The sequence below is a fragment of the Saccopteryx leptura genome, chromosome 7 (genome assembly GCF_036850995.1).
Source record: "Saccopteryx leptura isolate mSacLep1 chromosome 7, mSacLep1_pri_phased_curated, whole genome shotgun sequence".
Classification (NCBI taxonomy): domain Eukaryota; kingdom Metazoa; phylum Chordata; class Mammalia; order Chiroptera; family Emballonuridae; genus Saccopteryx; species Saccopteryx leptura.
The window spans coordinates 76,587,469-76,600,499 of NC_089509.1; the positions used below are offsets into that span (position 1 = coordinate 76,587,469).

Consider the following 13,031-nt stretch of genomic DNA (forward strand, 5'->3'; position numbering starts at 1 on the left):
CTCCTATATCTTACTGGAAAGCAATATAAAAGGTGTTGGATTAGTTCGTCAGCACTGACCATGAACCATCTCCCATTCTTTTCCTTCCAGGGGACCAGTGAGAATCGGGGAGACTCTCCAGCTGGTCAAGGCCGGCCTGGCCCATGTGAGATTCACTCCGACCCTTCTAGAAACCAGCCTTCCCCTCAAACTGCAACGTCTCAGACGCAGAGCACCTCGGCTCACCCCACTGTGGGCCAGCATGCAAAGGAGAGTGAGGACCGGCATGCAAAAGAGAATGTGGACCATCAAGCAAAGGAGAGTGAGGACCAGCATGCAAAAGAGAATGTGGACCATCAAGCAAAGGAGAGTGAGGACCAGCAGGCTCAGCCTGCCGCTGAGGGACTCTGAGGGGTTCTGCTCATCTCACATCCTGCATGGAACTGGGCTCCTCTGTCAGGTCAAAGGGAGGAGTATTCCGAACCCAGGACACGCCTGGCCTTGAGGAGCATGGCACCACATGCGCTTCTAAATATCTATACTCATTAACATGGAAACACACACATAGTAGCTACAGTACACGTTGTCAGAGACGGCTAAACTTCCATAACCCCACTGAATCCCAGAAGGGAAATGGAGTGCAGTGAGGACTTTCTGTTCTTTGGTTGGGTAGATCAAGGACTACAGGACATCTCTGCAAGGGCAGTAAGAGTTGAAACCAGCAGTTACACTAAGTGGAGGGGAAGAAAGTGTTTTGAGGTGAGTGTTGATATAATTTCTCTCTTTTGATTATTTATTCTAATTATTTGGTTCTTGATGCAAACTAGTAATAAACAGAATATACCTATAATTTTGTCACTCTTCAAGAGAACCACTTAAAATTTGTAAGATCAAAAATACAGTAAACAGATACAAATAGCATATATGCTTTTGTTTTTTTTAAAAAAGGAAAAGGTTTCATCAGAAACTTGGCATATCTCTAGCAAATATATTTTTATATGTGTATGGTATATAATGAAAACAGTCAATTCTTTGAGCAAAAGCTGTTATTTATTGCAAGCTAAGCCAAGCTTTAAAATGCCTTTTGTTTTAAATGGGCTTTAAGACCAGAGGAGAGAATATTCCAAATGAACCAACCAACTCAGTATCCTATGGCTGGATAGACAAGGGTTTACTAAATATGTTGATACTGTAAATATCCTGTATCACTATTTACAAGGCTCTACTCGGCTGATGGAATTTTTAAAAAAACCACTGACTTCCTAAGGGTTTCTTTAGTTAAACAGTACTACTTACAAATAACAGTATAAGATTTAAGTGCCTGGGGGAGGGACACAATTTTTAAAAACTAGTTATTGGGTCCATTCTTGTTTTGTTTTTGGTGGTGGTGGGGGGTTAGATGGTAAATAGAAAACCAGGAATGGGAAGGATAGGAATAAGAAGTAACTATACTTTCCAATGACTAAAGAAACGAATCTCAGTATATTCTTTCCCGTATAGACACAGTCAGACACTGGACTGATATGGGTATGCTACTGTAAATATTAGAACTACTGTCAGAACAATGGCTGGATGAATCACACATAAAGCTTGCTATTCAAAATGAAAGCTGAGGTAAATAGGAAGTCTTGGGGGAAGGCTGTGGAAAAGGGAACAAACACTGCTTTAGTTGAATAAAGGTCAATTATATTGTGTATCATAGCTGTGGATGAGCAGAGGAGAAAGGAAGAACAGGACAGTTAAAAATGAGCAACTCACTTTACCCTCTGACCCTGATTAAGTGGGACTAGGTGTAAAGAAAGAGCTTCTCCATGATATCATACTTCTGCCTAAAACTGCATTTGGGAAAAGAAATTCCACACTTGGATATCTAGCACCGCAAAACACAGCTTAAAAAAAAAATAACAAAAACAATTAAGCAAATAGTTATTTTTGCACTTGAACTGAAATGTACTGTACTATAAATTATCATGACTCATTTTAAGTGACCTTTAAAAACCAGATGTATTTATTATGCTTATGTAATTATAGGAATAGAGACATGTGTGACAGGCTGAACCTCACCTATGAATGTACAGTATGTGAACTTGTGAAACTGACTGTAGAAAGTAAAAAACTTACACTGTATCTTGTGTTTACAGTTTTGATGTATTCATTTGAAAAGCCTGCTGTTTTGGAAATGCACAGTTGATATGCTGAGATAAAAATAAATACCATTTTTAAATATTTCTTAAATGGTAAATATGTGACCCAACCAACTCTGTTATAAATACGACCAGATTGAACAGGCCTTTGAAAAATTTACTGTGAGAGCTGATTCAATGATGCAGTCATTTCCAGCCTGTTAAAGCAGACACCTTCATAGGTTTGTGGACTTTGTGACCTTTCTTCCTGTCCTCCAAGTGCCATGTTAAAACATATTAAAGTGAATTGAAGTTAAATTTTGATTTGAGAATTTTATAACCCCTCTTGAGATTCCCTGGAGATATACAGGGGTGTCACAAAGCCCAGGCTGGTAATCACTGCCTTAATGACTTATTTCATACTCTTTCCTCTATGGTTGCAGAAAAAGGAAATTACCCAAAGTGCTGAGCTTGTGTGGATCCAAAGAGGTTAGCTGCTAATTATTAAACTATTACTCAAAGCCTTAAGTAGAATAATAGACGATTATAATACACTTAACCCCATTAGCCCATAAACCTCCTGAAAAGCCTAAACAACTCATAGGTAGAACAGTGCTTTACCAGCCACGTGAGCTTCCCTCAGATGTGCAGTTCCTCTGACTCTGATGGGGTGGGGGCTGCTGCTGCTGCTGGGCCCATTGCTTAGGCCAGGGGTCCCCAAACTTTTTACACAGGGGGCCAGTTCATTGTCCCTCAGACCGTTGGAGGGCTGGACTATAAAAAAAAACTATGAACAAATCCCTATGCACACTGCACATATCTTAAAGTAAAAAAACAAAACGGGAACAAATACAATATTTAAAATAAAGAACAAGTAAATTTAAATCAACAAACTGACCAGTATTTCAATGGGAACTATGGGCCTGCTTTTTGGCTAATGAGATAGTCAATGTCCGGTTCCATATTTGTCACTGCTAGCCGTAACAAGTGATATGACGCGCTTCCGGAGCTGTGACGTGTGCGTCCCGCGTCACCGGAAGTAGTACTGTACGTGAGTGACGCTGCGCTTTGCGGCGCTGCCACATACAGTACCCCAGTACTTTGCAAGCATCACATCCTGTGCTCCTCACTGACCACCAATGAAAGAGATGCCCCTTCCGGAAGTGTGGCAGGAGCCGAATAAATGGCCTCAGGGGGCCGCATGCGGCCCCTGGGCCGTAGTTGGGGACCCCTGGGCCGTAGTTGGGGACCCCTGGCTTAGGCAGTATTACAGTCAATCTGGAGTTAAGCGGTGAATCCAGGAAAAGGAGAAACACAGTACAAGTAGTTACTGAGTACTTGTTATGTGAATAGCTTATTTTATGCATTATCACTATCCCCACTTTAAATATGAGGTTTCTGGAGCAACACCTTAGTTGTGGGACCAAGGTCACAAAGCCAGGATTCTAACTCAAACCTGATGCCAAAGTGCAGGTCCACCAGTACCTTCCTCCATCCCAGGACGCGTGGAGGCCACTTGTGCTTCTGTTGTAGAACCAGCCAGAAAGCAGCCCTAGCCTGAAGCCCTACTTCATGTGTCTGGTTACTTGTATGTGTGAGGCTGTATTTCCATTTAGGATTTTTAGATCTTCCCAGTTATTAGAAATCCAGTACCTTCAAACTCAGCTGATTTAGAGGTGACCAAATGGTTTGGCATCCTGGCAGAGAAAACTTAGAGGTTGACAAGAACTTGGAAGACCAGTGCCATGGAAGTAGGAAGGACTTACCATATTTCCCCATGTATAATACACTCCTATTATACATGCTTCCAAATTAAGAAGCACCTTAATTCGGGGGCCTGAAATTTGAAAAAAATGTATTACATAAAGTTATTGAACTCAACTTTTATTCATCTACAATGAGCACAAAAACATGTGTGAAAAAGTGGGAAATGCAAGTAAAGAAATCTGCAACCACTGTATGCACCCAGTTTTTTTTACCCCAAATTTTTCAAAAAAAGGTGCATCTTATACATGGGGAAATACAGTATATTTGGTATATCTAAATTTTTTCTAATTTATTTTTAGTGTATTTTACAAAAATATTGTTTGTGATGGGCTGGGTGAGGGGCACTGGTCTATCACCCAAGATGGTTTAGGAGCACTGCTGTGGACCATGATCTACTATTGTACACATAACTATAGGCATATGTGTGTGTGTGTGTGTGCGTTTGTGTGTGTGTATACACACACTTTTTTTTTTTAGAGACAGAGATAGAGAGAGGGACAGATAGGGACAGACAGAAAGGAAGAAAGATGAGATGCATCAATTCTTTGTTGCAGCACCTTAGTTGTTCACTAATTGCTTTCTCGTATGTGCCTTGACCAGGGTGCTACAGCAGAGCAAGTGACCCCTTGCTCAAGCTAGTGACCTTGGGCTCAAGCCAGCAACCTTGAGCTTCAAGCAACTAATGTTTGGGCTCAAGCCAGCGACCACTGGATCATGTCTATGATTCATGCTCAAGCCAGTGACCAAGCACTCAAGCTGGATGAGTCCGTGCTCCAGCTGGCGACCTTGGGGTTTTGAACCTGCATCCTCTGTGTCCCAGTCGGACGCTCAATCCACTGTGTCACAGTGCCGGGTCCGTCCAGGCACATATTTGCATAAGCATAACACCAACAGATGCAGTTGTCTTGTGAATGGATTAGGAATAAGGCCACTTCCTTAACAACTTTTTTCTTTTCCAAGTGAGAGGAAGAGAGAGAGACAGACACCTGCATGTGCCCCAACTGGGATCCACCTGGCAACCTATCTGGGGCCGATGTTCTGCCCATCTGGGGCCATGCTCCCAAGCAATCTGTTTCTAGCACCTGAGGAGGAGGCTCCACAGAGCCATCCTCAGCACCTGGGGCCCATGCACTCGAACCAATCAAGCCATGGCTGTGGGAGGGGGAGGTATGGAGAAGCAGACGGTTGCTTTTCCTGTGTGCTCTGACCAGGAATCGAACCCAGGACATCTACACACCAGGCTGATGCTCTACCACTGAGCAAACTGGCCAGCAGGGTTTTTCTTTTTTTAAGATGGTAATAAAGGAAGTAGGAAGTAGAAAGGTCCTAGGCATTGAAACACTGAGGCTCAAATTCTGATTCTACTACTTTAGCTTTGTAAGTTCTTCAGGAACCTTCTCTTTACCTTCTCTGAGTCTTTCTTCAAATGTAAAGTAGAAAGATACTAAAACATATTAGAGTGGTTATGAGGTTCAAATGAAGAGGAATCTAAAGTGTCTAGTACAGTGCCTGATAGATCTCCAATAAATACTGATACTCTTCCTCTTTCTCCTTTTCATCACTGCTTTTTGGGGAAATGGACCAAATCTAAAAACAAACACATCCCCCCCCCAAATTATTAAAACAATAAATAAGAGCAGCTATCCCACTGAATGTACCTCCTAAGATTTATTATGGTAAATACTGTATATACTCATCCCTCATCTCTGATGACTCATTAAGGTAGCAAAAATGTGCAGTTACCTTAAGACAACTAGACTCCTAGGCCCAAGAAACTGAAGATTTTAATATATCCTTTTCTGGGTATTTTTCTGAAGTGAGAAGCGGGGAGACAGAGAGAGACTCCCGCATGTGCCCAACTGGGATCCACCTGGCATGCCCACCAGGGTGATGCTCTGTTGCCACACGAGCCATTCTAGCGCCTGAGGCGGAGGCTACGGAGCCTTCCTCAGCGTCCGGACCAACTTTGCTCCAGTGGAGCTTTGGCTGTGGGAGGGAAAGAGAGAAACAAAGAGAAAAGAGAGGGGGAGGGGTGGAGAAGCAGATGGGCACTTCTCCTATGTGCCTGGCTGGGAATCGAACCCAGGACTTCCACTTGCTGGGCCAATGCTCTACCGCTGAGCCAACCGGCCAGGGTGATTTTAATACATCTTAACAAAGAACATGCCCACTAGATGGGGTATCAGATATTGATCAATATCTAAAGATTAGGAAAAGTCATAGAGAGGAAGAAGTTGGTCAGGCCTGCATAAAGGGGAGGTCTTTACCAACACACTAGGTATCTCATCACTTTAGCAAAGCTAGTCCCATTCAGGGGTGTTTGCATTAGACTTTTTGGTCTGATGAAATTGAACATGTGACTAATATAGCAAACTACTTTTGTGCTCTTTTTGTTCACCATGCAATATTTGTACTACAATTTAACCCCTTGTAGATCTGTCTTCTGAGAGATGCTGCTGGTGTTGGTCAAATAAGTTTGTAAAATATAATTTTTATGTTTGCTCTCTTATACTTTGTATTGGGGGCTGGGCAGCACCAGGTATATGTGGTCTGTGAAATTGTAAACTACCTTCCTGCTTGGGAAGGACCACTGTTTTGCTAATGTTTGCCACTGTTTTGCTAATGTTTGCTGAGGGAGAGGTTTTTGCTCCAGAAAGTTTTGAAAAGAGAGAGCAGAAGGAGAAAGAGAAAGCCATGTTTGCAGAGTGAGAGACAGAGAATGCGGAGTGCTGAAGAAGCCAGTTTTGCAGAGAAAGAAGCCATGTTGGCAGAGAAAGAGAAGATGTGCAGATGGGAACCAGAGGTGAGGGGCTTTGCAAGCTCCGCTGAGACTGCTGAGGCCTTTGATTCTAGGAGGAACCAGAGAAGATTCCCCTGGTTGTGGACCGAAAGGAAGTGTTTTCCCTGTTTGTTTGCTCGTCGGCCGGTGCAAGACTTTAATAAAGGAATGGCCCACCATTTTTTGGCTCCTCTGTTTCTTTACCATCTTCCCAAATCCAATGAGAACCTGCATGTGCATGGCCATGACGGCGGTGACTGTTGGCCTTACATCTGGTCATATCAATTCAACCGTTTTTATCCTTATGCTGTAGTTATGTTGTTGGCTATGAATCACTAAATGGACAGACTATATGAATTGGCTAATGTGAGAAAGGTCTTCTTAAGGTGCAATGACAAAAATCAAGGTTCTGAATCAATGAGGTCATGAATCACATCTATATGGTTAACTCATCAATGTCATACCCAGTGGTGTATCTCAGAAGGCAGTTGGCTCCTGGAGTCACCTAAAAATACCTCTCACTGCAGGCTTCTTCAAATTCCACACCCATGATGTTACCTATGCACAGGATCCTTCGATCAGGTGGGCAAAAAAAAAAGGGCTGATTTTAAAAACTACACTTCTCTAAATGGGGAATATTTACATACAGAATAATGTAACATCCTTTTTCTTCTTGACACCATTTCATGTTTAGATATAGTGATGTAACCCATCATCTATTTTAAACTTTTTTAAATCTCTTACGTTACTAGATTTAAAAGAAGTCATAAATTCAAATATCATCTCAAATGTCTGATGGGACACACCTCTGTAATTCATCCCAAAGTATTACTGGCAAACTAATTCACAAAGCATTTTTTATGATATGTAAAATGTGTTTTAGAGTTTTTAGAAAATAGCATTTGAATGATACAATTGTTTAGGCATGGCCACCTCCCCGGTATCTCACCCACACTTTGGTGTCAAACAGTCCACTTTCTAACAACAGTAAGCTTTTGTGAGGCACTGAGCTAAGCAAGGACACAACAAAGGGTTCTGTTAGGATCCGCAGCTGATGCCTCTGCAGGTGGAAGCACCAAGCAAACCTTCAACCACCTGTGAAGGACAGAGCTATTTTACTGAATTGTCATTTAAATCACTGTTTAAAGGCCTTTGGGAAAGAAAGAAAGGAAGGAAGGGGGAGGGAGAAAGAGAAACTGGGAAAGGAGGAAGAAAAAGAGGAAAAGGATCTCTTATGGGAGTTATCTGTAATATTGCTTGATGAAGGTTAGAACTGTGATCAGCTCTATAATAAGCCCAAATCAAATGAACACAACAGAAATATACCAAATATATTACAAGTAATGCTTTTAATTGTTTAGCTTTTCACAGTACTCACATAACACACTGACAAATCCATGACGTCCTCTTAAAAATAACATGACAAACAACATCCTGGAAGACGGCAGCTCTATTTCTCTCTGGCTGTTTTTACTGTGATGGTTACACCCAGCTTGGTCAGACCCTCTGCCCTGGCACAGTAAGGCCCTGCAGCTGTCCTGGCTGCGATGACTTCTGGGAACTCCAACAGACTCTTCACATGTTACACCCACTTTGTAGGACACAAACTGCTTCTTGGGAGAGGAACATAGTGAGCACAACCACTGACTCCATCTGATACATTTATAATGTGTCACCAATAAATCTAATTATTAAAAAAATCAGATTGAACTGTAAAAAAAATGATGTTGAGAACTGTTTACATTTATAAAACATCATCATAAATCTGAATGAAACACACTTTCTTTGATTTTTAAAATAAGAGTCTGTGTGAAAGCACAGATTGAATTTAGTGCATTTCACAAAAATAACAAAAGCTCCTAATATTAAAAGGCGTCTGGCAAAAACAGAGACCTGTAAAACACTGACAAACTGCTTTAAGAGGAAATATCATTTGGAAATCAATCTAGAAAGCTCCAAGTGAGCAGCCACACTCTCATTCCACAATTTCGAACAACTCGGCTGAATACGGCTCAGGAGGGCAGTGCCTCAGCTCTCGCCACCTCCCACCTCTGCCACCTCTCTTCTAGTGAAGGATGCCTCCCTCCCACCTCTGCCACCTCTCTTCTAGTGAACGATGCCTCCCTCCCACCTCTGCCACCTCTCTTCTAGTGAACGATGCCTCCCTCCCACCTCTGCCACCTCTCTTCTAGTGAAGGATGCCCCCTTCATGCCTCTGTTCCTTATGGTCCCATCACCGCAAAAAAGCCTGAGTTTGATTCTTAAAGAGAATCAGTTTAGCAACACCTTAGCACTTAGACTGTTGGACCATGTTCAGATCTTTGCTTAGCCAGGGGTCCCCAAACTTTTTACTCAGGGGGCCAGTTCACTGTCCCTCAGACCATTGGAGGGCCGGACTATAAAAAAAACTATGAACAAATCCCTATGCACACTGCACATATCTTATTTTAAAGTAAAAAAAACAAAACGGGAACAAATACAATATTTAAAATAAAGAACAAGTAAATTTAAATCAACAAACTGACCAGTATTTAAATGGGAACTATGCTCCTCTCACTGACCACCAATGAAAGAGGTGCCCCTTCCAGAAGTGCGGCAGGGGCTGGATAAATGGCCTCAGGGGGCCGCATGTGGCCCGCGGGCCGTAGTTTGGGGACCCCTGGCTTAGACCTATCTCCTTTGTTCAGAGTCAAAGCTCACAGTCCCTCATTTCACTCTGGAGTTTAACATCATGAAGCAAGAAAAAAAGATTTGTTCTCTGTAAGAAAGATCACAAATCAATTTTGTAGAAAATTACAAAACATATAAAATTACAAACATATAAAATTAAACAGGTTTTAAAAATGGACCAGTCAATACAAAATGTCTCAAGTTTAAATGCCTTCAATTTCAAAATACAAAAAATACATAAAAATTCAAATTTCTAACCCTTATTATAAATCTATAAAAGTCTTATCAAAACTTTAAAATAAGCCCTGGCCAGTCGGCCTGGCGTGCGGGGGACCCGGGTTCGATTCCCGGCCAGGGCACATAGGAGAAGCGCCCATTTGCTTCTCCACCCCATCCCTCCTTCCTCTCTGTCTCTCTCTTCCCCTCCCGCAGCCAAGGCTCCATTGGAGCAAAGATGGCCCGGGCGCTGGGGATGGCTCCTTGGCCTCTGCCCCAGGCGCTAGAGTGGCTCTGGTCTCGGCAGAGCGATGCCCCGGAGGGGGAGGGGCAGAGCGTCGCCCCTGGTGGGCGTGCCGGGTGGATGCCGGGTGGATCCCGGTTGGGCGCATGCGGGAGTCTGTCTGACTGTCTCTCCCTGTTTCCGGCTTCAGAAAAATAAAAAAAATAAAAAATAAAAAAAAAAACTTTAAAATATAATCTTAAGAAATGTTTCTTTTTATCACAGTTACCATATAGGTAGTTGGCCATTATTAAAAAATAAAAAAGTGAGGCACAAAGCTGTAGGGAGATGACCTCGCGACTCGCCTTTAAAGGTCTCTTTTCCCTGAGTCACAGGAAACACTAGGGCCAAAGCTCTAGTCCCAGTGCTGCCCTTAAATACTTTTTTAGTTTTGAACTAGTTGTTTAACCTCTATTATTAGCATTTTTCTAAACATGAGCCAAGGGAATTTTAAGCTCCTGAAAAATGGTTCTGTGCTCAAATTCAGTCAGAAACGGCTACACACAATTTCTCCTCTTTAGGAGATTCACAATGTTCATCAGCATTATTATTAAAGGTTCTAAGGAGTCCTGCAGTCCTTTTGTTTAACTTTGTATCAATCCTACTTGACCTCAGAATCCCCCTTACTGTTTTGGAAAACACTAGTCCAGCCTATCTCAGGTTTCTGCCAGCACTTAGGTTGATAACATTTAGGAGAGTAATGCAGTCTTTTGTCACAGGTTCTGGGGATTGAGAGGATTTAATGCCCAGGTGTGGACAAGGCACCTATTCATGTTTACTGGTCCCCTTGAAAATCAACACAATTCCCTTGTTCCTAATGACAGTCTTCATTCAAGGGAAGTCGTAATGACGGTCATAGAATCTTAGTGACATCTACAGTACAATAAATAGAAAAACCCGTCAAGAATGATCAGTTATCTTCAATACAGTTTAGTTTTCCTTTCTGGTGCAACTTGATTTTTCTCCATAGAAAATGCTTTTGCCACGTTCCCTAAAACAACTTTAAAAGGATGCCTGGCTTTTACCCATTTCCTTGTCCAGAATGCAGTCAGCAAGCAGGGAGGCTGTCAGGCAGTCCTCAGGTTAAAGAGCTGCTCTTCCAAGAAGGCACCCCCAAGGCCATATTGTTCTTCATGAAGACTGATTTCTTCAGGCGACAAGTGGCTTCCTCCAAGCACAAAGTCTGCAAACCTATTAAGTTTTTGTTTGTTTGTTTTAAATAAAGTTAATATGAGGACAAAAAGGTTTATTTGAAAGATAACAGTTCCCTTGTTACCTATCCTCTTTAATGAAATTGGACTTCGCAGCAGCAGAGAATGGCATTTACACAGGGGGTATAAAACCAGGAATGGCACATGATCCTTCTCGAGATACTGAGGGAAAGGCTGGGGAGTGGGCAGACACAGGCACTTAGTGCTGCCAAACGTACCCACTCCTGCTTTCTAATTCCTCTCTCCTGTCTTTATTATTAGTTTAGATTTATAGTTTATTCATGATTTTAATATTTTCCCCCTCTGATCTTTAATTTGAATGCACTGGCATTGGAATAACGCTATGAAGAGGGGAAGCAGGAAGGAAAAGATATGGGGGCAGAGATGCCCTTCTTGGTGAACTATAAAAATTATTTTCCACACCAGTAGAACGAGAAGCAGGTGACACAGCCCATTCCACCTCCCTCCTTCTTACATGAAAGTTATCTTTAGGGCCTTCCCTATAAAGCACATCAGATCAATATTTATTCTGACATTAGCAGCTCTACTGAGCAAGTCAGAGCATTGAGGAAAAAGAACCTGCGACAGCCTCCACTTCATCTCTTATCCAGGGAAGTGAGGTGTGTCTAGTCAAGCCACCACAGTATTTTCACAATAATTCTAACCCCAGTTGTGGTCCAATAGCTGAACAGGGCTTACTTTTTAGGAGCCTGGAGTCTGGAAATGGCCAGCCATGATGGGAAGTCGGGTCTTTGGCAGGCTCGGCGCAGTTCCTCCAAAGCACTGGTTGTTTCAGCATCAGCTTGTTCCCTGTACTCATCTTCAGTAAGATACTTCACCACCAGCTTTTCTGATGTAAACCATTTCTTCATTGTCCTAAGACAGGTGGCATTTGGTTGCTAGATTTCTGGCCATATTTTATTATTCAGTTCAACCCTTAAGATTTTGAAAATACATTTCTTTGACAGTAATAGCAATATTTTTTAACTTCCTTTCTATCATAGTATGCTTTTTGTTGTTATCATGAACGAGGTACCTAGAAAATGCAGTTTGGGCCTCATAATACATTTCCCCTCTTTAGGGCCACCCTAAAGAAACAACCCAAGGCATTTGATGATCAATTTCCAATACAGATGTTAATTGTTTCTTTCTTCCTCGGTGGTTTCTAATCACACAATCAGATGATTAAAAGTCCGGCTTTTTTATGCCTGGCCTGCTGATTTTCTTGGGAACTTACAGAAGCAAGCCTTTGGGATGTCCTTTTATGAAGACCAAGCAGAATCCCTCAGCACCTAACTTTTAGACAGAACAGAAGGAGGATTTGTGGGATACTGCCTCCACCTAGTGGCGGTGATTCTGACTAATCCTAGAGACGGAGTAATTACTGTACAAGGGTAGTGTATGTACAATAATTTATAACAATTCTTGCTCTGATACATGCTGGAGGGTTCATGACTGGAATTTTTTTCCCTACCAGGAAAGTTGTAAAGGGAAGAATCTCCTAAAAATGGTAATGAGGGTAAGGTTTTAACACATATATTTAGAAATGATTTTTTAAAAATGTTTTTGGGTAATTTAAATGCTAATTTAACCAGAGTCCAGAATCAGAATCAGCATCAGAATAAACAGCAGGAATTTTGATCATATATTTTCTTAAGAATTGGGACGTGATTCCCATTTGACTATCACATTTTCTACTAATAGATTTTAGTGGCTATGCTTATGGGATAGATTAAAGTTGCCATGATCTGAAGAAAGAGGACTTTTCTGTGTCCTCCTCCTATATGAAATGGCTAAACAGAAAAAAAAAAAGAAAAAGAACTAGAACCTGAAAACCTTTTTAACTTTAAAAGATCATCTGGTGGTTGGTTGAAATGCTGGATTAGGGAACCAGTGATGTCATTTCCTTCTCCTTTTCTGAATACCTAGCCTGGTCTTCCTAGAGGACAAGTCCTGGCCACTAGCAGCAGATTGGGACACAGTCCTCCAATTCCTTAACAGTT

At 41.9% G+C, this 13,031-nt stretch overlaps 2 protein-coding genes and 1 non-coding gene across 7 annotated transcripts in view; 2 read left to right on the forward strand and 1 right to left on the reverse strand.

Moving 5' to 3' along the window:
* Positions 1-2,208, forward strand: part of MFSD6 (major facilitator superfamily domain containing 6) — an 83,922-nt gene extending 81,714 nt beyond the window's left edge. For 3 of the 4 annotated variants that reach the window (XM_066346223.1, XM_066346222.1, XM_066346221.1), the window contains one exon: positions 91-2,208. In XM_066346223.1, the coding sequence (XP_066202320.1) occupies positions 91-390 (300 nt within the window). In that variant the 3' untranslated portion in view covers positions 391-2,208. The remainder of the gene's footprint in view (positions 1-90) is intronic. The other variant, XM_066346224.1, reaches the window with a different exon arrangement.
* Positions 2,209-8,000: 5,792 nt separating this feature from the next.
* NEMP2 (nuclear envelope integral membrane protein 2) overlaps positions 8,001-13,031 on the reverse strand; it is a 95,430-nt gene continuing 90,399 nt past the window's right edge. For both annotated transcript variants that reach the window (XM_066346234.1, XM_066346235.1), the window contains 2 exons: positions 11,728-11,904; positions 8,001-11,008 (listed from right to left, as the gene is read on the reverse strand). In XM_066346234.1, coding sequence (XP_066202331.1) covers positions 10,885-11,008; positions 11,728-11,904 — 301 coding nt within the window. In that variant the 3' untranslated portion in view covers positions 8,001-10,884. The remainder of the gene's footprint in view (positions 11,009-11,727; positions 11,905-13,031) is intronic.
* Positions 12,699-12,835, forward strand: LOC136379271 (small nucleolar RNA SNORA29). The gene has a single exon (XR_010746749.1). It is a non-coding gene; the product is annotated as a small nucleolar RNA SNORA29 (small nucleolar RNA).